General features: G+C 42.0%; 1 protein-coding gene across 7 annotated transcripts in view; it reads right to left on the bottom strand.

Moving 5' to 3' along the window:
• Positions 1–26,161, bottom strand: part of LOC109430632 (inositol polyphosphate 5-phosphatase E) — a 49,280-nt gene that overhangs the window by 11,568 nt on the left and 11,551 nt on the right. For 6 of the 7 annotated variants that reach the window (XM_062852131.1, XM_062852132.1, XM_062852134.1 and 3 more), the window contains exon 3: positions 22,905–23,396. The exons of the other annotated variant lie outside the window; for it this stretch is intronic. In XM_062852131.1, the coding sequence (XP_062708115.1) occupies positions 22,905–23,350 (446 nt within the window). In that variant the 5' untranslated portion in view covers positions 23,351–23,396. The remainder of the gene's footprint in view (positions 1–22,904; positions 23,397–26,161) is intronic. 7 annotated transcript variants of the gene reach the window in all.

Genomic DNA, 26,161 nt, shown 5'->3' with positions numbered 1-26,161 from the left:
GCCTGGCCGTTGGATTGTGGGTGAAACGGTGAAGTTCGCACGTGCTCGATGCCAAAACTTTTGCAAAATTGCTTGAAAACTTCCGAATCGAATTGAGTGCCGTTACCGGTAACTACTATTTGAGGACAGCCAAAACGTGCGATGCATTCGTGAAGTTTTCTTGTGGTCGTTGTTGCCGTTGAACTGGTAGTAGCGAATATTTCAGGCCATTTTGAATGAGCATCCACTATTACCAGAAAATACCGTCCTTGAATTGGTCCAGCGTAGTCCAAATGTAGCCTGGTCCACGGTTGAGAAGGTATAGGCCACGATGATAGAGTAGTCTTCACTGGAGCTTTTGAAGCTGCTGCGCAGTCACTACACTTGCGTACGTAGTCCTCAATGTGAGCGTCAATATTAGGCCAGTAGATGAAGCTTCTTGCTATGGATTTCATTCTCTGCATTCCGGGGTGCCCTGCGTGCAATTGCTTGAGAACTGCATTCTGCAGACAGTGGTACTACCATACGATCCAGGAACATGAGGCATCCGTCTGCTTCACACAACGATTCGCGCCGTTTGAAGAAACACTGAAGCTCATTGGCTTCTGGTGGTGTTGTCCAGTTGTTCCGAAGATGTCGCATGACGGATTGGAGAGTTTCATCCTGCTTCGTTTCTTGTTGAATCATCTGGTAGGTTACTGGAAGTACTGCTGCAGATTCGGCTTGCATACTTTTGATGTCTGCTTCTAGCTGAACACTAGCGATGATGTAGTCCTCATCCGGTTTGGAATGTTCACCGATCAATCGTGACAGGACATCAGCATACCCAAAACTGTCAGTAGACTTGAATTCCAGCTTGAAATCGTACTGCAAGAGAGTTTGTAGCATGGTCACTTTTGTGTAAATATTATTTAAAGATTTATTCAATAAATTATATAAAATGTATATAAAATGTACATAAATTGTATATTAAATTAAATATTTTTCATGTTCTTCAATGTTAATTTATTATCCGTGTTAATTTATTTTTCAATTCAATTCATTGTTTTCATTGTCAAATGTACTATATTCCAAAGTTCACTATAAATGTTGGCCATATTCAATGTCACCATTCGAAATGACATGCACCGTTAAACCCGCATACAACTTGCATGCAAGTCGCCTCCACAAGTTCAATACATACAAATAATATCCCTGCGGCTCTATCCACTACACCACGAAACCCGAACAATCTCGAGGTTCCATGTTCAAGCCCGAACTCTCTCGTCAAAAATAGATCGGGTATTTAAAAATAGATGGAACGATACAGATCATTCAGATGGGTATGAAAGTGAAAGAAATAGCAATTTATTCGGTTCTCATTCGTGGTTGATGAGAATTGTCGTTTGAAAAGATCGTAAAATTACTTCGGTAATTTTACGTATTTCCGGCCACGAAGTCTTGGGATCCGACCTTATCTGAGGACCTACAGAACTTCTACTCGTCCATTTTGACCTGGACCGTGGAAGAGGCGAGAGTGCGTGTTCTAAGTTTAGTGTCGCGGTGTGTTTAATTTGGTAATAGTTTAAATGTGAGAAGTCTTTTAGATTGAATTAATGTTACTTTTCGTTCCTTTCCGTTAGATAGCAAGTTAGTTCATTGACCTAAGCAAAAGGTTACGTGCGGTCAAGATAGTTCGTGTGTGCGTGTGTGTAAATAGAAAAAGGTAATTGTGAAATTTGTTGTGTGGAGAATTTTTGTTAAACCAGTCGAACAGCCGTTCGACGGCTTTTTATTTAGGATTTGATCCACGGCCGAAAGCTCGGCACACCGCACCTTTTTCGCCAAACGCGCTCTCGACCCCACGTCGCAGCGTCAAAAGTCCCGGTTTGAGGGGAAAGCCGGAAGGGAACAACCGTTCCGACAGAGCGGCCAAACCACGTTTTTCTTTGGTGTTCATGAGGTAGACACCGTACCCACCAAGCCACCGACGACCCCCATCGTCAGCTCCGCCATCGACGAACCTTTTCGGTGATCGAAACATTCACCACCGGAGGCGGCGAGAATCCCACGTTTTTCTACGTCGGCCATGTGGTAGTCACCTTACCGACGAAGCCATCGACGACCCCCATCGTCATCAACACCAGCAAGCAACTGCGCCGGTGATCCGGTCCGTTTAGCGACCGGCAGCGAGAAAGGCGCACTTTCCAAACCGCCGCGCACCGCACGCATTTGGTGCAATCGTCGCAGTACTACCAGCGAGGATGCGCTAAGAATAGCATTCTGCTTTGCCAAGCCGTCCGCCGACCGCCACGCCGTCGCTTCTTCTTTGTCGACGGCATTGATGAGTAGCTGTAAGGTACCGTGAGTAGAACAAAAGCCAATTAACCATGCGCATGCGTTAGAATACTCCACACACTAACCGAGCTCGGAGAAGAATCGTTTCGATAAACGTCGATTGAACCAGATTAGGATAACAAATTTAAAACCGCACACACGTAGGGAAAGCTAGGAAGTAGAAGAAGATGAAATAGCATGGAAAGGAACATGAATAAAACCTAGGTTATCAAATTTCGAATAAATGTTTCGTTAGTTTTCGTTACCTTCAAACATGCTGTATTTTTGTGAAATGTTAGTGCTTTCCCTGTAACAGTTTTTTGGTCTTCGAGATTTCTCACGTTCGCGTCGTTCTACCTGTTTTTTAGTTATTTTTGTACGCCAGGGTAGACTGCCTGGGAAATCAGTCTCTCCACTCACGTGTCCGAAGCTAACAGGGAAATTTGAATTGGTGAGTTCCTCCAATGATGATACTCGTGAGTGGTGTCTTTGTGAGTTGGTAGAACGACGGTTAGCATCAACCATATTTTGAGAATCGCTTAAGGCGACCTCTATAAGTGAGATATCTCGATTAGCCGCTCTTTTGAGTTTTCTGTATCGTCCCTAAATCGCTATTTGGTCTCTTATAAAACAAACCCGCCCTGAGGTTGGGTTTCTTGCCGGGCAAACATAACTCGACAGACGGTCCTCTTCGGAGGTGGCGCTTAAGCCGTCTGTTTTTGGAGCCAGGGAACGAAGCAGAAGACGGGAAAACTCTTAGCCGCAATTTGCGTGCTACATTTTGGCGCCCAAACGTTTAGAAGGCAGACACATTTTTTCGATTTTTTGGCGCTTATTGAAATATTGCACATTTTCAGAATTTCTTTCATTTTTTTTTGCAAAAATACTCAGTAAATATAATAAAACACATAATTTTTTTTTTTATTAAAATCGTATGCGGAATTTTTCTTATACTTATACATACACTCCTTATTACTACTCGCTTCACACACAAAGTTGTTATTTTTTCATTTATATTATCTTTATTACGTTTTTTTTCTGTTGTGTGAGGATATTTGTAATTATTTGTGTATTTGTGCTGTTATAAACCTTAATTTATTATAATATACATAAGTGAACTTGTTAGTATTTTTGTAAATTTATCGACCTGCACACATTTCTATTATTTTTCAAAATGTTGTTTCCACACGCTGATTACTTAACTAATGAGGAAATAAATTATGAGCTGATTTTGCGAAACTACAAGGAAGAAACGGAGAAGGATATCCAATCCAAACTACGGTTATTGCGTAACTTATTCCAAACGGATCAAAAGGAGGGAAGGGATTATAGGTCCCCTTATAAATTTGAACAAGAGGTGGACATAATCTCGAACAGGGTTCTCTTAATTCAGCAGGCATGGCAAGGCAAAGAGGGAGATCCTAGGCTAGTTTCGCGATTGAGGCATTACTACTTGCGAGTTCGAAGGGGAGAAACCACGGACAAAGAAGTTGAAAATGTCAGAAAGGATCTTCTTAGGTCAATTTCTGAAACGCTCCGGACCAGTACAGACAGATTGCCAGAAGACGAGGAGTGTATGACAGGTGCCGTGGTTCCGCAAGACGCCGACTACCAAAATGGGAAGAAATTGGGTGCATATTCGAAGAACTTGTCGTTGCGGTCAGATTCCGAAACGTATCCGAAGAGCTCAAAAGAATCTCAGCCAACATACGATGAGTTGCAACAGAAGGTTCGTGAGCTTCAAAACGCCATTCTCCAGTTGCGAACACGGGGTGGTCAAGAACGCCAGCAGGAATCGCAGAATCTGCATACCAAGCCAGTTAGCCAAATCAGCAGAGTCGAAGATTGCGAGGAGACTGATAGCGACATCAGTGAATCGGAAAAGGTAGAACAACACGACAGGAAATACTACACGAGCAGTCGTAAAGCAAACGAGAGGCAACAGCGCAAATCTATGGAGGCACGAGAGGACAGAATCGACAAATCCGACAGCGAGATGGACGAGGTACGACAAGTGAATCGGCAACATCCAGACAGAAACCGGAATAGACCGCAGGACCTCCAACAGCGAGCGAGGCAGCACAATAACCACAGTATGCGAAGAGCAGATGAACGCAGGCGCACTAGGACGCCCAGTAACGACCGGTTTAGCACAAGCAGTTCATATACATCGGACAGGTACCAGAATAGGAACGGCCGACAGATTCGACGGATCGAGCACTGGAAGCTCTCCTTTTCTGGAGACAACAGGACGGTGTCAGTGGAGAACTTCCTATACAAATTGAAGAAGATTGCCGTACGAGAGGGAGTATCTCAACAGGATTTGCTTCGAGATATTCACCTAGTCCTAGAAGGCCAAGCATCGGACTGGTTCTTCACGTACGTGGACGATTTTATGGATTGGGAAGATTTTGAGGAGAAGATTAGGTTCCGGTTTGGGAACCCGAACCAAGACCAAGGGATTCGACAAAGGATTCATGAACGGAAGCAGGTTAGAGGCGAGTCTTTCAGCGCGTTCGTTTCGGAGATCGAACGTCTGAACAAGATGCTCTCAAAACCATTGTCGAAACGGCGGAAGTTCGAAGTTGTGTGGGACAACATGCGCCCACACTATCGTTCGAAAATCTCCATTATTAGGGTTCGGGACTTGGAGCACCTGATACAACTCAATCACAGGATCGACGCTGCAGACAGTATTTTCCATACTCAGTCTGAAGCAAGGCACTCCGAACCGAGGAACCAACGGAATGTCCACCACGTCGAATGCACTTCGTCACAGGAAGAAAGCGACGATCGAGAGGACGTAGATGCGGTAGAGACTAGGTTCAACCGTCGTGAGCAAAGATCGAGTGAGGGCAATCCAGCGGTAATGGCGGGGAACTCTAGTAGAACGAACCAACAGCAGTCGGTCCAACCGGCCGCAAACACATGTTGGAATTGCAGGAAAGTAGGCCACAACTGGCGAGACTGCAAGGAACCACGTGCAATATTTTGCTATGGATGCGGGGAATTGGGCCGTACAATCCGTTCGTGCCTACGATGTGCAGAGTCAAGCCGCAGATGGACCCCATCGAACCAGGGAAACCAATAAAGGGATGTACGTCAGGGGGCCCGCACATTCCAGTGGAAATTAAGGTTCCTGTTGAAAATGGTCACTTTGACCCAATAGACCGAATCCATACCATAAAAATTCATACCAGGAAATGTCCATATTTGCGCGTGCGAGTATTCGAAACCGAAATCGTAGGGTTACTTGACTCCGGGGCGGGAATCAGTGTAGTTAACTCACTGGAACTTTCGGAAAAATACGGCTTGAAACTACAGCCGACAAGACTCAGGGTGTGTACCGCCGATAACACAGAATACCAGTGTCTCGGATATCTGAACGTTCCGTACACGTACAAGAACGTGACAAGGGTAGTACCGACTGTAGTTGTGCCTCAAATATCAAAGCCGATACTTGGTTGCAACTTCTGGCGAAGTTTCGGAATCTCTCCAATGGCAGATCTCGGTAACGGGCCGGAACCAGTGGGAAGTTTCGGAGGAACGGAGGAGGCAATTGCGTTCACGTTAGAGCCGGTGGGAGAACTCCCAAGAATCCATCCAACAGGAAACGACACGACCCTGGACGTTCCAACATTCGACATTCCAGAGGAACCACAAGAGCCAAAAGAAGAGACGTTGGAAGTAGAACATGAGCTGACAACCAAGGAACGTCATGAGTTGGTAAAGGTTATCAAGGAATTCGAGTTCACTTGCAGCAACAATTTGGGACGGACGCACCTGATCGAGCACGAGATCGTACTCAAGGAAGGAGCCAAGCCGAAAAATCAAGTGATGTACCGATCGGCGCCGGCGATACAGAAAGAGATCGACGCAGAAATTCAACGCTTCAAAGATATGGACGTTATAGAGGAGTGCTACAGCGAGTGGACGAATCCTTTAGTGCCGGTAAGGAAGTCGAATGGCAAAATAAGGGTTTGCTTGGATTCGCGGAGACTCAACAGCATGACGGTGAAGGACAGCTATCCCATAAGGAATATGCTGGAGATCTTTCAGCGGTTGGAGAACGCGAAATTCTTTTCCATCATCGATTTGAAGGACGCGTACTTCCAAATCCCCCTCAAGGAAGAATGCAGGAACTACACGGCCTTTCGGACGTCCAAGGGATTGTTTAGGTTTAAAGTTTTACCGTTTGGGGTAACTAATGCACCTTTCACAATGTGCAGGTTGATGGACAAGGTCATCGGGTTTGACCTGATGCCCTCCGTGTTCGTCTACCTTGATGACATTGTGATAGCGTCAAGGACTCTCAAAGAGCATCTGCGGTTGCTCAGAATTGTAGCGGAGAGGTTGAGGAATGCGAACCTGACAATTTCCCTTGAGAAATCGCGGTTCTGCAGAAAGCAAGTCAAATACCTCGGCTATCTGCTGACCGAGCGAGGTGTCGCGATTGATGCATCGAGGATTTCACCAATACTAGATTACGCCAGACCAAGAACGGTCAAGGACGTACGGAGACTGCTGGGATTGGCAGGTTTTTACCAGCGGTTTATCAAAAGCTACAGCAGAATAACGGCACCAATCACAGACCTGCTGAAGAAAGATAAGAAAAAGTTCGAGTGGACGGAAGCGGCCGAAGGAGCGTTCACAGAGTTGAAGTCCGTATTGACATCGGCACCGATCCTAGCGAATCCGGACTTCGCTCAATCGTTCACGATTGAAAGCGACGCGTCCGATACGGCCGTAGGCGCGGCCCTTGTCCAGGAACAGGATGGAGAAAATCGAGTGGTAGCCTATTTTAGTAAAAAGCTGAGCAGAACTCAAAGAGCGTACTCGAGTGTGGAGAAGGAGTGTCTGGGGGTTCTGCTAGCCATTGAGAACTTCCGCCACTATGTCGAGGGGTCGCGGTTCAAAGTGGTTACGGACGCACGGAGTCTGTTGTGGCTGTTTACCATCGGAGTTGAGTCCGGCAATTCGAAACTTCTCCGATGGGCGCTGAAAATTCAGTCCTACGACATTCAGCTTGAATACAGGAAAGGAGCCAGCAATATTACGGCGGATTGCCTTTCCCGATCGATCAACCTGCTCCAATTAACTTCTCAAGACGACGAGTACGAGGAACTAGTCGAGAGAATTCAGTCCGACCCCGAGAAATATGCTGATTACCGGGTTGTAGATGGACAAGTTTTCCGGTACGTGAAGAGCGAGAAGCGAGCCGAGGATAACCGGTTCCGATGGAAACTTCTACCTCAAAAAGTAGACCGAACCGAAATTCTGAGGAAAGAACACGATGTAGCACATTTCGGGTTTGAGAAAACGCTGCAGGGACTAAAACTTCGATATAGCTGGCCAGGAATGGCCAAAGATGTCAGGAAGTTCTGCCAGGAATGTCTGAAGTGCCAAGCTTCGAAAGCGGGAAACATAAATGTCACACCGCCGATGGGTGGTCAAAAAGAGTTTGTCGAATACCCCTGGCAATTCGTAACGCTGGATTACGTCGGTCCTCTGCCAGCTTCAGGAAAAGGTCGACACACATGCCTACTCGTTGCTACTGACGTTTTCAGTAAATTCGTGTTGGTTCAGCCGTTCCGGGAGGCAAAAGCCAGCTCATTGGTGGAATTCGTGCGGAACATGATCTTCCTACTCTTCGGAGTCCCGGAAGTGATCCTGACAGACAATGGGACGCAATTCACGTCGAAAGTCTTCCGAGATCTTCTGGCTGAATATGGTGTTAATCACTGGCTCACCCCGTCGTATCACCCGCAAGTGAATAACACGGAGAGAGTTAACCGGGTGGTTACCACAGCGATACGAGCCACGATTAAACAGCACAAGGACTGGGCAGAAAACCTGCAAACAATAGCGTGTGCGATTCGAAACGCCGTACACGAATCCACCAAATACACTCCGTTTTTCGTTGTGTTTGGTCGTGAGATGGTTTCGGACGGAAAAGAGTACCAGCGATTGCGGCAAGGTTCTTCGGACAGTGTGCCAAGTAGCGATACCCAAGAGAAGCGGAAGAAACTGTACACGGAGATCAAACAGCATCTCGCAAAAGCATATGAGCGTCACAAGCGAACCTACAACTTGCGGTCGAATGCGGAGTGCCCTATCTACGTCAGTGGAGAGACAGTTCTGAAGCGGACCTTCGAACAATCGAGCAAGGCCAAAAACTTCTGCGCGAAACTAACCCCAAAGTACGAACTCGCCGTAGTCAGGAAAATACTAGGAAAACACTGCTACGAGCTTGAGGACCTTCAGGGGAAACGTCTTGGGGTTTTTTACGGGTGTCATCTGAAGAAGATGCACCCACCGACATAGAATAACAAATTTTTTTCAAGCTATGAACCTCTTCGGAGTGACCAAATTGATCAAAACATGCCCAAGGGTTCATAAATCACCAGTCACTAAGGTGACCGACAATTTTTTTAAGCTATGTATTGTGAGAGACCAACTTCATAAAACACCTACGGGGAAAAGTCAGGTTGGACCAATCCAGGTGAAAATGAGCTAGAAACACCTCAGGTCTTGAAGAGAGTCCCTGGGCGATGATTTCTCACTGAAGTAGTAAGGATCATCAAGCATAGAAGGAGCTGGGTGATGACCTGACCAATAGTAAGTGGAAACACGAAGACTACAGGGAGCCTAAGTGATGACTTCCAATCCTCGGTACTCAGTACTGAGTTAGTACTGGTCCTTACGAAGCCTAGGAAGGAGCCCATGTGAGACCTCTGGCCTCAATTGACCATTAGGTGACTCGAACTCATCCATCACAGTGATCGATCGCCAGCTATGACGTCATCTCACTTGGAAAATCCGATGGACTGTTAAATAGACGAGCTATGTGAACTTCCCCAAGAAGCAACTAAGGCATTTCCATGAAAATCTCCACGAAAACACCTTCAAGGGCAAAGCAATCCACATAGAAAGGGAGTTGAGATCACGAAACGTAATGCTCCCATGTAAATATTATAAATTTTGTAAATATTAGTTGGTTAGTTCGCGCCTAACGCCCTACGGTAATTCTACTTTTAGTACCTTAAGATTAGGGTTAATAAGTAGCTTAAATTCACTTACGATTTCCTATTAGATTTGCCGTTGTTTTCGTCACATTCTCAATGTTTTCCTTAGTCTTAGTTGCCATTTTCGTATACGTTCGTCGTTTTCCACTAGCCATTAGATTTCGTCTCTTTCCATAGCGTAAAATACAGTTCGTCGTTTCGTTTTCCAGTTCTCCTTTGTCGTTATTTATGTTGAGGTATCGTCGCTTATATAACCGGTCCTAAAAGTAAATTAAATTTGATTTCGTGCTAGTTCTTGTTAGAATTTCGTTATTCTCCTTTACCGGCTGCCGTTCATGTGGAATGGTATGCCTTCCAGCAGTCCATACCGTTGTTTTTTGTGTAGGTAATAGTAACTTGATGCGTTCTCGTCCAATTCAGCTCTTCTTTATCATTGCCAGCCGTCAATAATCGTCCAGTCCAGTTCATCTTTTTTGCATTTTTCGCCCTCCTTGTAAAGTTCAAAGCAACTCCAATGTCCATCCATCGCTAGAATCATTCCAATTAGAATCTCCTGTCCGAGCCATATTTTATTAAAGCCTTTTGTGTCGACCTGAAAGTACAAAATAAACCCTCCCATGATCCCCAAAAACAGCTCAAATTAGCAAAATCAACCAACCGATACAGTTAGCAAATCACTTTCCGTAATTTTTTCACCATTCTATTAGTTTTTTCTTCCAATTTCGTAGTTTCTGCAACAGCTTCAATACAACTTGCACTGATTTTCATTTTTTTCCACTTTTTGTTTTGGTCGTTTTGACGTTTGTCCATTTTCGTTCCGTTACGTTGGCAGCGCAGTGAGTGCGTGAGTTCTAAGGGAGTGAGTGACGACTCGTTCCCGGAGTGCCCGATCGAGGGGTGATTCATTGTTTGTGGTATTGTACAGCTCATAAATGTTTCGAAAGAAATGTTTATGATGCGGCTTTTAAAATTTATGTTGTTTGTGTGTTGTGAAACGTTTTCGGACTTATGTCTGGAGTGTTTTCGCGGCACACGGTTTAAAGTGGAGAGCGGCTGTGGTCATATGTTTCGGGTAGAATATCTGGAGGGATCGCAGCCGGGATTCACTAGTACGGTTTATGTTTATTGTGGAAAGTGGACGCGGTCAGGTGTTCGGAACATGTTCTGGAGTAGACCGACGTTCGCGATCCACAGGTATGGTGTTGAGGAGATTTACGGGCACTGTCTTAGTGTTCGGCCCATGATGGCTGGAGTAGAAGACAGGGGTCCTAGTTAATGTTTACTTCTCTGGAGTTAAGGCCTACTCCAGATGCAAGTACTTTTACTGTTTCGTTTTTTTTTTTAATGTTTGCTTGTGTGCGTAGCCTGCCAACAATGTTTCGTGAATTTTTTGTACTCAATAGCCCAACCATTCTTCGCAATAGTCAGTAAACAGCTGGAAATTTTCACAATATTTAACCCTACGAAAATTTGATTGAAATCCTCTCAATTCCAATCAAATTTTCGTACCTTTAGTAGAGGATGATGTAGCATGGTCACTTTTGTGTAAATATTATTTAAAGATTTATTCAATAAATTATATAAAATGTATATAAAATGTACATAAATTGTATATTAAATTAAATATTTTTCATGTTCTTCAATGTTAATTAATTATCCGTGTTAATTTATTTTTCAATTCAATTCATTGTTTTCATTGTCAAATGTACTATATTCCAAAGTTCACTATAAATGTTGGCCATATTCAATGTCACCATTCGAAATGACATGCACCGTTAAACCCGCATACAACTTGCATGCAAGTCGCCTCCACAAGTTCAATACATACAAATAATATCCCTGCGGCTCTATCCACTACACCACGAAACCCGAACAATCTCGAGGTTCCATGTTCAAGCCCGAACTCTCTCGTCAAAAATAGATCGGGTATTTAAAAATAGATGGAACGATACAGATCATTCAGATGGGTATGAAAGTGAAAGAAATAGCAATTTATTCGGTTCTCATTCGTGGTTGATGAGAATTGTCGTTTGAAAAGATCGTAAAATTACTTCGGTAATTTTACGTATTTCCGGCCACGAAGTCTTGGGATCCGACCTTATCTGAGGACCTACAGAACTTCTACTCGTCCATTTTGACCTGGACCGTGGAAGAGGCGAGAGTGCGTGTTCTAAGTTTAGTGTCGCGGTGTGTTTAATTTGGTAATAGTTTAAATGTGAGAAGTCTTTTAGATTGAATTAATGTTACTTTTCGTTCCTTTCCGTTAGATAGCAAGTTAGTTCATTGACCTAAGCAAAAGGTTACGTGCGGTCAAGATAGTTCGTGTGTGCGTGTGTGTAAATAGAAAAAGGTAATTGTGAAATTTGTTGTGTGGAGAATTTTTGTTAAACCAGTCGAACAGCCGTTCGACGGCTTTTTATTTAGGATTTGATCCACGGCCGAAAGCTCGGCACACCGCACCTTTTTCGCCAAACGCGCTCTCGACCCCACGTCGCAGCGTCAAAAGTCCCGGTTTGAGGGGAAAGCCGGAAGGGAACAACCGTTCCGACAGAGCGGCCAAACCACGTTTTTCTTTGGTGTTCATGAGGTAGACACCGTACCCACCAAGCCACCGACGACCCCCATCGTCAGCTCCGCCATCGACGAACCTTTTCGGCGAGAATCCCACGTTTTTCTACGTCGGCCATGTGGTAGTCACCTTACCGACGAAGCCATCGACGACCCCCATCGTCATCAACACCAGCAAGCAACTGCGCCGGTGATCCGGTCCGTTTAGCGACCGGCAGCGAGAAAGGCGCACTTTCCAAACCGCCGCGCACCGCACGCATTTGGTGCAATCGTCGCAGTACTACCAGCGAGGATGCGCTAAGAATAGCATTCTGCTTTGCCAAGCCGTCCGCCGACCGCCACGCCGTCGCTTCTTCTTTGTCGACGGCATTGATGAGTAGCTGTAAGGTACCGTGAGTAGAACAAAAGCCAATTAACCATGCGCATGCGTTAGAATACTCCACACACTAACCGAGCTCGGAGAAGAATCGTTTCGATAAACGTCGATTGAACCAGATTAGGATAACAAATTTAAAACCGCACACACGTAGGGAAAGCTAGGAAGTAGAAGAAGATGAAATAGCATGGAAAGGAACATGAATAAAACCTAGGTTATCAAATTTCGAATAAATGTTTCGTTAGTTTTCGTTACCTTCAAACATGCTGTATTTTTGTGAAATGTTAGTGCTTTCCCTGTAACAGTTTTTTGGTCTTCGAGATTTCTCACGTTCGCGTCGTTCTACCTGTTTTTTAGTTATTTTTGTACGCCAGGGTAGACTGCCTGGGAAATCAGTCTCTCCACTCACGTGTCCGAAGCTAACAGGGAAATTTGAATTGGTGAGTTCCTCCAATGATGATACTCGTGAGTGGTGTCTTTGTGAGTTGGTAGAACGACGGTTAGCATCAACCATATTTTGAGAATCGCTTAAGGCGACCTCTATAAGTGAGATATTTCGATTAGCCGCTCTTTTGAGTTTTCTGTATCGTCCCTAAATCGCTATTTGGTCTCTTATAAAACAAACCCGCCCTGAGGTTGGGTTTCTTGCCGGGCAAACATAACTCGACAGACGGTCCTCTTCGGAGGTGGCGCTTAAGCCGTCTGTTTTTGGAGCCAGGGAACGAAGCAGAAGACGGGAAAACTCTTAGCCGCAATTTGCGTGCTACAAGTTAACGCCCACCTTTGCAGTCTGCTTGCTGTATGAACTGGTATTCCTTTTTTCGATCCAAAAATTCCTAGTAGTGGCTTGTGATCCGTGTGTAGTGTGAATCGCCGTCCATAAATCATGCGATGGAACTTGGTGCAGGCAAACACAAGAGCGAGTCCTTCTTTTTCACCTTGTGCGTAGTTCTTCTCAGCACTGGTCAACGTCCGGGAAGCGTGGCAAACTGCTTTAACGGTGCCGTCAGGAAAGCGATGAAGAAGAACAGCACCCAGGCCATTCTGTGACGCGTCCGCTGCTACTATCATCTCCAGTTTCGGATTATAGTGGGTCAGCAACAGGTCTGATTGAAGGATCTCCTTGAACTTGTTGAATGATTCCTGGCACGCTTGACTCCAGTTCCATTTGACATCTTTCTTGAGTAGAGCATCAAGTGGTTGGCGAAGCTCATGCATGGACCTCACAAACTTGCCGTAGTAGTTAATTGCTCCAAGGAATGAACGTAACGTTTGAACATCATGAGGCGCCGGCATCTTGACAATTGCCTTGACTTTTTCTGGATCAGGTCGAAGTCCTTCTTCATCAGCGATCAGTCCAAGGTACTTGATTTGCTTCATGAAAAAGTTGCTCTTCTCAATTTTCAGATGGAAACCGTACTCTTCAATTCGTGCGAACAACCGGTCTAGTTGCTCTATGTGCTTCTCCAAGGTGTCACTTGCTACCATGATGTCATCGAGATATCCGCTAACGTCCTCCAAATCCGCAATCATATTGTCCACGATATGCTGGAACTCGCCGGGGGCCGTCTTGACACCAGGGGAAAGTCGATTGAATTGGAATAAGCCTTTGTGAGTGTTGATTGACAGCATCTTCCTGGACTCTTCCGTGACTTCTACTTGTAGATAAGCATCGGATAAATCGATTTGAGTGAAGTACTTTTTGCCCGCCAGCTTCGCAAACAGGTCCTGTGGTAACGGTAACGGATGTTGATTCGGTTCCAAAGCTTCATTTAGTCCGGTGGAATAGTCCGCGCAAATTCTCACTTTGCCGTTCGGTTTTCGTACAGCAACGATGGGAGCCGCCCACTCGGAGTATGGAATTGGCGAAATGATTCCCAAACTTTGTAGACGATCCAGCTCGGCTTCAATCTTCTCTGTTGATGCATACGGAACTGGACGCTTCGGACGAAATACGGGCTTGGTACCTGGCTTGACTGATAGCGATACCTTCTTCTTAGTGCACAATCCAAGGTCTTCACTGAACACGTTCTTGAACTTCGATCGTAGACGCTGGACAAGTTCTTCCGATTTTGGATGTGATTTTGAGGAGACTTGATTGCAGACTGCGTTGAACGGAATGTCCCACAATCCAAACAGCTCGATCCACACGGTGCCGAACAAGTTGAGATTGTCCACGTTTGTGACGTAGCATCTTCCTTGCTTCACGACGTCGTTCAAAGTAACGGTACATTCAAATTCAGCTATGAGACCCATGTCGTCACCTGATGCGTTAACAACGTTGATGGATGCTGAACTTCCAACGGGGCTGCCTATTTGTTTGTACACGTCCGATGAAATCACGGTTATGTCTGCTGCGCTGTCTAGTTGTAGTCGTACTGGATGTCCGTTGATCTCCAGGTTCACGAACTTACGTCTGGCTGCGATACTGACCTGATTGATGGTGTACAGACCTTGTGCTTTAGCCACAGCGTTATTCTTGAATGGACGCTTCTTCTTCCTATCCTTTTGCTTGAAACAGGAGCAATAACCTTCCTTGTGTCCAGTTTTCTTGCAGGATTTACACTCATACTGAAGGTAGGGACAATTCTTCGAATAATGCATGTCGCCACATCTCCAACATGGTGTGTTCGGAATTTCGGATTGCGGTTTGCTGTTGTGCGGCGGTTTTGATGAATTCTTCACTACACAAACGGTTTGTTTTCCTCCGGTCTTCTCGATCATGGCGGTGTCTCGTTTCAGATTCAGGAGTCTCTGGCATTCCTCTGCTAGCGAACGTAGGGTCATCGGCGTAGCGGGATTGGAACTCTCGATCCGTGATAGAAGGGTTGTCCGAACATCCGAGTCCTTGCTTGAATTCAGGCCGGAAACAAACATCAAACACTTGAACTGGTCCGCGTTGATCTCCGAGAGCTTGAATTCTTCGCACTTTTCATTCACAACTCCAGCGTAGGTGAAGTAGTCGTCGGTCGGATCCTTCTTGAGTTGTAGACACTGGTAACGTTGATTGAAGAGCGATGTTTGACGACCGAAGATGGACTTCAATGTCTTGATGGTTTCATCGAAAGTCACTTCCTTCGGCTTCTTCGGGAGGATGTAGCTCACATACTTCTTATGCGCTACGGTGCTGAGGTTTCGAAGCAGCAATCGAACCTTGGCCGGTCCGTCCAGAGCTCGAGCGTCTTCTTCGAACAGATCTTCATATTTGGCAAACCAGGCTTCGAAAGTTATTCCTGCTTCCGGGTCGTAGTTGAACTCGTTGATTGCGCTTGACAACGATTCGATCAGAAACTCGCTTTGATTCCGCAGACGTGGTTCTTCCGGATGCTGCTGACTGCGTTGCAGATTACCGTCCCCTTGTCCTGCTTGACTAGCTTGAGCTTCTGCCGCCCGGGAAGCTGACAACTCTGCAAGAATGCGGCCTTGATTTTCCAGGATCCTCAAAAGATTCGCTTCGAATTCTGGAGACATTTTGCTTCGTGTGGTTTCGTAAATTCTCGTCGCCAAAAACTGTTATGTTCTACAGTTAAGAGTTATGACTGCTTTGGTTGAATGGTAGAACAAGAATGAATGTATTTCTGAATGACATTATAACAATGGAAAATCATGGCTTGCTTGACTCCCCAACACAATTCGATATTAATTGAATATCATTAAGAAAACAACTTCCAAAGCCTCTTCAATAAATATTATTGGAATTCTACTTCATTTCGTTATTGGCAATGTTTTGATTTAAAAAAAAAGTTGCTCTAAGTTCAGATTTGATACCAGGACCTTGAGTGCCACGATCTTCTATCTTATACACTACACCACTTCACATCTGATAGAAGAATGCGAATCAAAGCAAAACAGTTTCTACCACCTGTTCCAGGGGGAATGACATTTCATTTTCTTACCAAAAAAATCCGAAAGAATTATCGGAGTACATCCAAAATTTAAAAAAAAATATCATAAATTGTCTACCTATGACTATGAATTCCATAAGGAGAAGACAACTTATCAAAATGATCCGTGCAAAAAGATTGTACAACTATGCAGACTGGAATCGAACCATAAACATCGAGATCACTGAGCTCTTGTTTAACCCACACGGTTATCAACGCTTGAAGATATGGTGTTGCTAAATATGTATAAAAATCAATCTGTCAGTTGACACTGCGTCATTGGGCAATCTTTCTTGTTGTCATGGTCACTAAATTGGCGAACTCAGTCTTGCTCTGATGAAAACGGGCGGAGTAGTAACATAGACTTAAGGTAAAGATATAAATGTCAGGAACAAATTCGTTAGAATTTATGACGCCATTCGCTCCCCCAGTTCCCCCCAGTATATTCGCCTGCCTTAATTTCGCTTGAAGCGACGCGTTAACTTCCTCTGCTTTTTCGCCTGTCCATCTAAGCAACCAATACCGTAACCAAGTTTTGATCTTGTTTATTTATTTCAATTGAACGTCAAATATTTACCCCATCCGGAGTTCAGCTTTAAGCCGAAACTGGAAGCATCGGAAACATCGAAGCAATATTTCCAAAATCGGTTTTCGTACACATGTAGAGTATGGATCAAGGTATCTTCTGAATTTTTTTGAGGTGGAAAATGTTTTCCATTTTTGCAGAAACCATTTTTTGTGAAATTTTGTTCAAAAATGGAAAAACATTTTCCACTACAAAAAAAAAAATCAGAAGATACCTCGATCCATACTCTACATGTGCACGAAAACCGTTTTTGAAAATATTGCTTAGTTATTTAATAAAAAATCAAAAACCAAAAAGTGAGGAAATGCTTCCAGTTTCGCCTAAAAGTGGGAACTCCGAGAAGTCCGCGCAGTAGTTTCTGTGAAGTGCCTGGTCTATCGCACTACTCCCTCTCATGACGGAATCGGGGATGTAATATACCTTTAAGGACTGTTGCAGTTCAGAAGGAATTTCTCAGCCTATCTTGATGCATGGGAAATTCCTTGCCTGAATCGCTCAAGAAACCGGTTTTTCTTCGATCACAGTACGCAGTTGAGAAGAAATGACAGTTCAAATGGCAGTCACCCAAGAAAGTTTCTGCCAGGAATCACTCAAGAAGTTTCTTGAGCGATTCCTTTCGAACTCGAAACTGCGCTTTACAGTTTAATAATGTGGTTTTCTTCAACGGGGCACATTCCCGAGCAGAGGGTAATATCAAATTAATAACTACGAAATCACAAAACCTGTTTTTATATCTTGTTTTGTTATTATTGAATTATCAAGGCATTACGTTTCCATAACATGTTTTGTTGGACAATCTTATTTTGTTATGACCAAGCAATTGGTATGCAGCCCTTAAATAACATTTCAATATTACATTCTGTTGTGGAACAAGTTTGGTTATTATTGTATTATTGAGAGTGCACAAATACTTTATGGTATTGCTATCTAAACTAAAACAAATTTTGAAACAAAACCTACGTCATTCTACAACGTTATTTACAGCATTTGAGGGAAAGCAACTGCATATTCACTCATCAATTTGTCTTCCTCTTCCATTTATCATTACATCCAAACTGAGACAAAGTGCATACCCCATATCACTAACTAGTATTTCGTGGGAAAAAGTTTGCATAATGCACCAGAAAAACTGTTTAACGATTTTTTGAAAAGTGCGCAAAGTTAGGCCCTAGGTGCGCAAAGTATGGTACGGTTACGGTATCACATTTGATAAGAGGTGTGGTATATTACGTGACATGGAGGTGCTGTAATGTGTACAAAACAAAGTCCCTGCTGGGCGGCGCGAGGTTTTGCTAAATTTCTGAAATTGACTGAGTTGTAGCTGAAAAGTACCCAAAATACCAGCCACTGCCCAAGTGGCGCAGTACCCTGCATACATCTAAACGAGAACATAGCAGAAGAAGAACGATGGTGTTTTGAAAAATCCTATCCCTATCACACAGGAGAAGATTTTAAAATGCCTCTATAAAATCTAAAACAAAATCTAATTAAAAACGGTTTCATGTACGGTGTAAGACTTTGGACGGACTACATATTGAACGTATAAATTTAAATTTAACATTTTTTTCTTGGTAAGGTACTTAATTTGTACCAATCACCAATTGGGTTTTTAAATTAAGAATAATATATTGATTTTTTGATTTTATTCGAAAGAGCACCTTTTTATAAGCCAGTATGATTTTTTTCAGATTTTTAAAACTTTATTTTGATACCTAAATTCAATTACAAAAAGATTTTTTGAAATCACCTTTTGACAGCTGGGCAACTGCTTGACAGCTCCGCCCAGTACGAAATGCGACGAGGGGTGATTCGACAAATCGCTCCCATACAAACTTTAAATCGATTTTTAAATAGGTTCCCGGGTACCAAAGTTCATGAAAATTTGGATTTCGGATCAGTTTGGCATGTAGATTGTGAATATGGAATTATCTCAACACCACTAAAGAAGCCAATTGCAGCTGGTTTATGGAAAATTCCACGTGTATGGCAATTCAGTAACAAATTTTGAAAACGACGTATAATCAATGCTACACCATTGATTATACGTCGTTTTCAAAATTTGTTACTGAATTCAGGTTTTTTTCTTAACTCACGATGACCAGATCGGTTCAGTCGGATTTGTTTTTGATGCAAAACATAAATCTGGATCAAATGAGATCAATATTGTCAAAATCGGAGAAAATTTATCGCAGATATAACCATTACATAGTTTACCTGCTTTATTTTATTGTCTGCTGTTTCATATTATGAAGTAAAAAATAAAGGCATTGCAATATCTAGAAATTTCATCAGACTCTTCCGTATTTTTTATTTTATTCATTGCTATAATTTGAGTTTTGGGTAAATATAGCATCATAGCTATTGATATGTTTATCTTTGTATTAATTTCCTTCTTTTTAAATATCCCAGTCCCGTTACGGTGCCAAATTCCTATCACTTTTCTACGATTCCCAATTCTTATAGGTTGAGTATAATTTTAGCTTCAAAAAGTGATACATCTGCAAATGAGTTTTTTTTATCTCAAAATTGAGTAAACTTAGTTGAATTTATATGTCATTTTAACAGTACTGCTATTCTAACCTCTAATTATAACGTCAAAAAGTACCGAACAGACTATGTATTACGAAGTAATGAATGTTAGTGAGAGTGGAGATAGCATATATGGTACCTACTAAATAATTCTAATCAATAAAAATGTCAACTATACAGACAATTTTGCTCAATTGGTGATTGCATTTGTCTATTATAACTTTTTCCTTTCGATCTATTATTATTCGATCATATATTGTTTGACATTATGTCATAAATATCTTTTTTCATTACTAAAAATAATCCTAAACAGAATAAAACTAAACAGCATCTGCAGAAGTAATCATATCGGCATATGATATAACTACCTTTTACCTTCGCTCACGTAGGTACGTGTATAATCGCCGTTCTCACAACGCGAACAAAACAAAAAATAAAATAAAAATCATCTCCGTCCGGAAAGAATCTTTGTCGCCGCCAAAATACACCCCATGACGAAGCTCAATCATAAATAGTCGACTACCTAGAACTTTTTCATCGTTCTCTTTACTCCTTGGAAATAGCCGACGACGGGCCATGCCACCACTGTTATTAGTGTTTCAGTGCGCATGTCTGCGCACCGCGATAGCGCTGTTGGTAAGAGAGAGAGATTCATTGTTTGATCTTGCATTCAAATCTCTGTCTATTTTTGTCCTGCGTGCGACTGGCAAACATGAAATGGGGGAATGGGGAAACTGGCAATACGTAGAACCAGTAAAGCTTCTATCGTCCCTCACTGCAAGTGCTGTGATAGCCTCATTGGTAAAGGCGACTGAAAATTTACGATAGTAGGATTTGGAGGTTCAAATCCCGTCCATGTTTGTAAGTTTTATAATGAAATCGAATTTTTTTTTATGTGACCTATTATTTTCTAAAAATAGAATAACACACTTAAAATCATTACCCAAAAATGAGTAAAAAAAGTTAGTTTTTACCCTAATTTTGCTTTCGGAATGTTATCAATAACTCTTTAATATCAAAATTTGTTATAAAAATATTTCCCAAATTCACTGTTATTAAGTTGTTATTGACACTAACACAACATGTTATTAAATTGATTTTTCAGGAACAAATTTTTGTTATGTGACTTGTTATTTTGCCGCTTATGACAGACAAGTTTATAACTCAATATGTTATGTTAATAACATGAAAATTATTAATTCAATTATGCAGTTATTTTGCCAAAATAACGCATTTTGTTATGCTGTTGTTATACTCTTCTGCTCGGGTTTGAACACATTCGTTTGAAAAAAAATCTCCGTCTCCGGTGTTATGGGAGTAGCCGTTTATATCCAATCCAAGATTCAAGTTAGTTCTTCCAGCGTTTCAATATTGTATTGAATATTCGTAGAAGATTACTTGTGATAGTATTCCAACGGAGTTGTAAAAGTATTCCAACGGAGTTGTAAAAAAGATATCCCATCTAGGTGCTTTCAGATGTTCATCGGAATTGCCCCTATTAACTATTTGTGTTTCATGTAGTCTTAGCAAACCATCCTTAAGGAACTTATGCGGAAAAGTGTGAGTGTATTTAAAGAGGCATCACTGCTGAGGGATCTAACAAAGGTAAAAGCGAAATGAAAAACACTTTTTGCTTTAGTTCACAGATCAGCTTATTCCATCTCCAACTCTATTACATCTTCCAGTTTAGCAGCTACCCATTCTTGTTCTTCCCATCAAATTCTACTCATGCATACATTTGAAACATTTTGCAAGTGGACCTCCAAACAAGTCCTAACGCCAAATTCTGCTCGACTGGATCAAACGATTTCACGAATAACCCAGCGGCTGTCCTGCTGGTGGCTGAATTCTGGGTATCGTCATATCTCTTGGGTTTTAGGGTTTGCGGATTTAGAATCTAACAGGAACTGTAAGATTTCATCATAATCCTAAAAATAAGAGAACTGATGAACTGTAATTTTATAGAACTCACTTGATGTATGTGAAATGTTGAACAATGTAAACATGACTGACAGCGAAAATCTAGAAAAGCGTTGCCTCTTAAGGCCATTCAAAAATTACGCACTGGGGGATTGGGGTCGTTGAAATTTGATGAAACTGAAGTCATGGGCGAATTTTCAGTTTCGAATTGGTTGTTGGTAGTAAGGTCAAATATTTTGCCCTAGTTTCGTTTGAAATCATTATTATTTTTCCTATTAATATTTCTGACCTTACAAAAGAATGTTTCAATGGTAGCGAAATTGAGACAAAGCAATGCTGTTCAATTTTTGATGTCTAGTGTCCACTTAAAATCCTATTTTCATGAGTGGTAATCCTTATCGTAAACCTTTATTTCCAACACACATTTTAAGCGAATTTGAAAATTGCAAATCAATTTTATACGGTTTGGCAATTTCTCAAAGTAGTATGTGAAGTCGAATCCCTTAACACCCCATTTTACGGTATACAAATTCATGCAATAGCAGGCAAAGAAAGCCCTTCAATTAATACTGTGGAAGTGCTCAAAGAACACTAAGTTGAAGCGAGGCTGGCCAAGTCCAAATGGGGACGTAGAGCCATAAAGAAGGAGAAGACATTATTCCTTGAAAATGACGCGTATGTTGGTACGAATTAAAATTTTCGCGAGTGTAAAATGTAGCAATTTGTTTACCAAGACAAAGCCCCGAATATTTACCGGTACTGGTATTGCTTATTGAATAGTAATATTTACCAGCATTTACACAATGAGGAGAAGGTTGGTCTCAAGAATCATCTGTTGGTTCTTTGTGTAAATGCAGATTTCCTGGCAATAATAGAGCAATCATGCTCATGCTCACAAACTTTATAAATTGTTTTTTTACTTGTTTATAAAATCGATGAAAAATAAAAATTTCAGTAGAAACAGTTAGATGCATTTGACTGACCTAAGTTACTTGAGATATTTTGAGGCTGGAAGTCAGCTTTCTACAGAAAAATAATAAACAATTGAAGAGTAAGGCTTAAAAAAATGTATACGACATTTATCTAACAATAATCCGCGATAAATATAATTCCCAGTCTATTTTATTATAATAAAAATCCTTCAAACATCTAGACACATCTTCGAAATCATATCAATCTGACAAGCCTGTTTAGAGTTAAAATTTAAAAAAAAGAGGATTAGGTATGTTTTTTTCATACGTCCTTTTGTGAAAAAAAATGGTTATAGTGTGACGAAGGATATTATCGGCAGGTTTATTCTCTTCTTGTGTGGATCGAATTGCCTGAAATTTGGGCATATAACTCAGCTTGGTTGGAAAGGATTTGAGGCCAACTCTGAGACCAACAGTTATAAAAAAAACCATGATGAAGAGAACAAAACTGCCGAAAATACGTAAGTTCCCCTATATGAATGCAAAAGTAAAAGATTCAAGAAATCCAGTACATGAAATCAAGCCAGCTAATCAGCTTCTATGTTCTATGAGCACCCCCACCGTTATTGTTTCTGCCATAGTGATACCTTTTGCATTCGTATATCGTGTGGCAGATACAAAGGAACTCTATGCCTATCTATACTCTAACATAGTCTATCTAATTTTAGCCAATTGTTTACAAACCAAATCCGAAAATGTTCGATTGAAAATCGTCATTCATTGCAAAGCAATCAAATTAACGCGACTCACCTCGCGATGAAATTGTTGTGTGGTGTCTTTCGCGACGACGATGACGTGGTGGTTGCTTTCGACGACGGATCACCGGATGAATTCGTCGTAGTCGTGGAGGACGTCGTTGAGAGCAGATGATACGAATTGGTATCACTTTGATTGGAAGAGTCTTGACGCGGCTGTTGATGCTGGGTGGCGATGGTGCTGCCGGCAGCAGTGGGATTGCTACTAATCGCAGCGACATCGGTTTTGGAGCTCGGCTGCTGCTGCTGAAGATTCGAACTGCTTGACTTTTGACTACCCGTTGCCAGATTGAGGGTGGAGTTATTCGCCGAGTCCGATGTGCCAAGCTCGTCTTCACTTTCGGTGCATCGCTGTGGTTCCACTCGCGAGGATCGCTTCGATAGCAACCCCAGAAATGGCCTTTTTCCTTTTCCCTGCTTTGAGGGATCCTGCTTATCCATATCTTGAGAGAGAGTTTGCCGAATTAATGCTAAGCTGTATTTAGTCCTACAAAAAAAAAAGAAATTATTAACTGAACTACTATTAAATTTTAAGTGGCAAATGTCAGTAATTAGCTTGAAATATTGCTTGGACCTCGGCAACCTAGCAAAGCTTGTGCACTTTAATGAACATTCTTTAAATATTAGGTAAGTACCTATATTCTTAAAGTTCAGCACGCCATCCAAAAGTTTGCGTCACATATTTGTGAATAGTTTACGCTTAAGCGTTTATCGGTTCCCTCAATAGACATATGCGCACCCATTTTCATCCTTCACAAAATAAAGACTAGATTCAATCGAATGGAGGAAGTTCAACACGGCGCGAAAATATGGAAGTCGAGCTGAAGAAGGAAGTGTTTCTGTTATGACGGAATCTATTGCCATGTCGACCACTGAAAGGTTACTTTTAACCTTTCAGTGGTTGATATGGCAATGGATTCCGTCGTAACAGATACACTTCCCTCTTCAGCGTGAACGCCCTGGGCCTTCGCGATGCAGATGATACTAATCGGTGAAGGTATGTGGAGTGCAGTCGAGACTGCGGAAGGTGAAATTGTAGCAGAATCTAAAGGTGATGTTGGTGAGTTCAAGTGTTGACGATCATGTGAACGAGCAGATGTGCATCAACCAGAAGCTCTCGACGATTGGGATTCAAGGTACATTAATGATCCGATTTTGTCACCGCTACGTTCAGAATTTCAGCTGTAGTTTCATTATAAATTTGAATGCATTATTAGTAAAAGTTTGATCGTATGATAACGAGGGTAAAAAGTTGATCTAAAATAGGGCTGACAAATTCGGTCCATACTGTATATGACTCCTATCTAATGGTGCTATTTCTGATGAAATAACCGGACTGATTTTACGAGATGATCATGGATTTCCGATGCAGGACCAATGGCGATCAAGACGAAGAAAAGATGTTGAAATGGAAAGAAGACCAAAGACATGAAGCGATGTCGGGACTCGGTTCACTCGCAAGAAACGAAACAAAGTGCGTATCAGGGTCTAAGAAGCAAGACAAGAACCGAAATGCGAAGAAGACTGCGTGAAGCATGTGTATTTCACTTCTTAGTGCCCGGAACGCATCAAGTCGAAACTGAAATGGCTGTACAGCACCTGCACGATGGAAGAAATAAACACGTGGTACTTCAACACGTGACTAACATGTAACACTGCGCTACATGGCCTGAACAAATCAAGGATTCGCCGATGATACGACTTTGCAGCACACTGTAAAGAACATAACACAACGGCAGCATCACAGATGTAGCGAAAGGCACCGTTGGCCAATGTGAATGGCGTATTGACGTCACTAGCGTGCGCAGGGTTCTTGCTTAGGGGGGGCACTATAATAATGGTGCAATATATATATGTATGATCATGGTGCAAAATAGAATGATGGTGTTACACGCAATATGAATTCCCAAGTAGGGGTTTCAACATGTTGTGGTGCCAACATCACCAAGTACTTCATATTGGGATTCTAGAGAAGGCTTCGGATGGTAATGATTTCAAGGCAATACGAAGCTTAAACATGAAGTCATTATCTCGACTCTTATAAAATTTTATAAACGTATCAAATACAATGGAGAATATCTAGAAAATTATCAATAATAGATAAAAAAATATTGTCGTTGTGAAAGAATTTTGATCCTAGACAATTAATGATGCTAGGAGAATGTCAGAACTCCTAGATAGAACATTTTGATCGGAATCCTTATTGCAATCTACAGAGATTCCTCCAGGATTTCTCCAAAGATTCGTGCATGAGTTCCTCCAGGAATTCCCTCAAAAAATATTCCAATAATTCCTTCAGAAATTCCTCCAGGAGGTCTCATATATTTCTCCAGAAATTCCTCAAATAATTCCTCCAGGAATTCCTCCAGTAAATACTCCAGGAATTCTTCCAAAATTACCTCCAGGAATTCCGCCTGAAATTTCTTCTAGGAAAAATCCACTAGAAATGTCTGCCCCCAATATTTCCTCCAGGGATTCCTCTAGGAGTTGCCCCACGGAGTCCCCCAGAAAATCCTAAAGGAATTTCCGAAGAAAATCTTCCTGGAATTCCTTGAGAAATTCCTCCAGGAGTTCCTTCAGAAAATTATCCAGGAAATTCTCAACGAATTTCTTCAGGGATTCATTCATGAATCATTTCAAAAAATCCTTTTTAAATTGCTCAACAAATTCCTCCAGAAATTTCTCGAAAAATAACGCCAGAAATTCCTACAGGAATTCTTAAAAAAAAATCCTCCAAGAAATCCTCATGAAATTCCTCCAGGGATTTCTCCAGAAAATCCTCTAGGAATTTCAGCCAGAATTTTTTCAGAGAATCCTGAAAGAATGTCTCCCGGAACTCTTCCAAAAATTTCGCGAGGAATCTCTACAGGAAATCCTCCACAGATTCCTCCAGTAGTTTCTCCAGGATTTTTTCCAGGATTTTTTTTTCAGGAATTCTTTCAGGGATTCAATAATAAATTTCTTCAGAAATTCCTCCAGATATTCCTTTAGAAATTCCTCGAGGGGTTCCTTCAGACATTTCTTTAGAAATTCCTCCAATATGCAACCAGTAATTTCTTTCAGGGATCCCTCCACAGATTCTTGCAGAAAATCCTAAAGGAATTTCTTCCAAAACTCTTCCAGGAACACCTCAAAGCAATCCTATAGGAATTTCTTTAGGATTTTTTCCAAAAAATTCTTAAGGAATTTCTCCAGGGATTCATTATTGAATTTCTTCAGAAATTCATCAGAAACTTCTTCCAGAAATTCCTC

The sequence above is a fragment of the Aedes albopictus genome, chromosome 2 (genome assembly GCF_035046485.1).
Source record: "Aedes albopictus strain Foshan chromosome 2, AalbF5, whole genome shotgun sequence".
Taxonomy (NCBI): Eukaryota; Metazoa; Arthropoda; class Insecta; order Diptera; family Culicidae; genus Aedes; species Aedes albopictus.
This window is presented reverse-complemented; position numbering and strand designations above follow the sequence as displayed.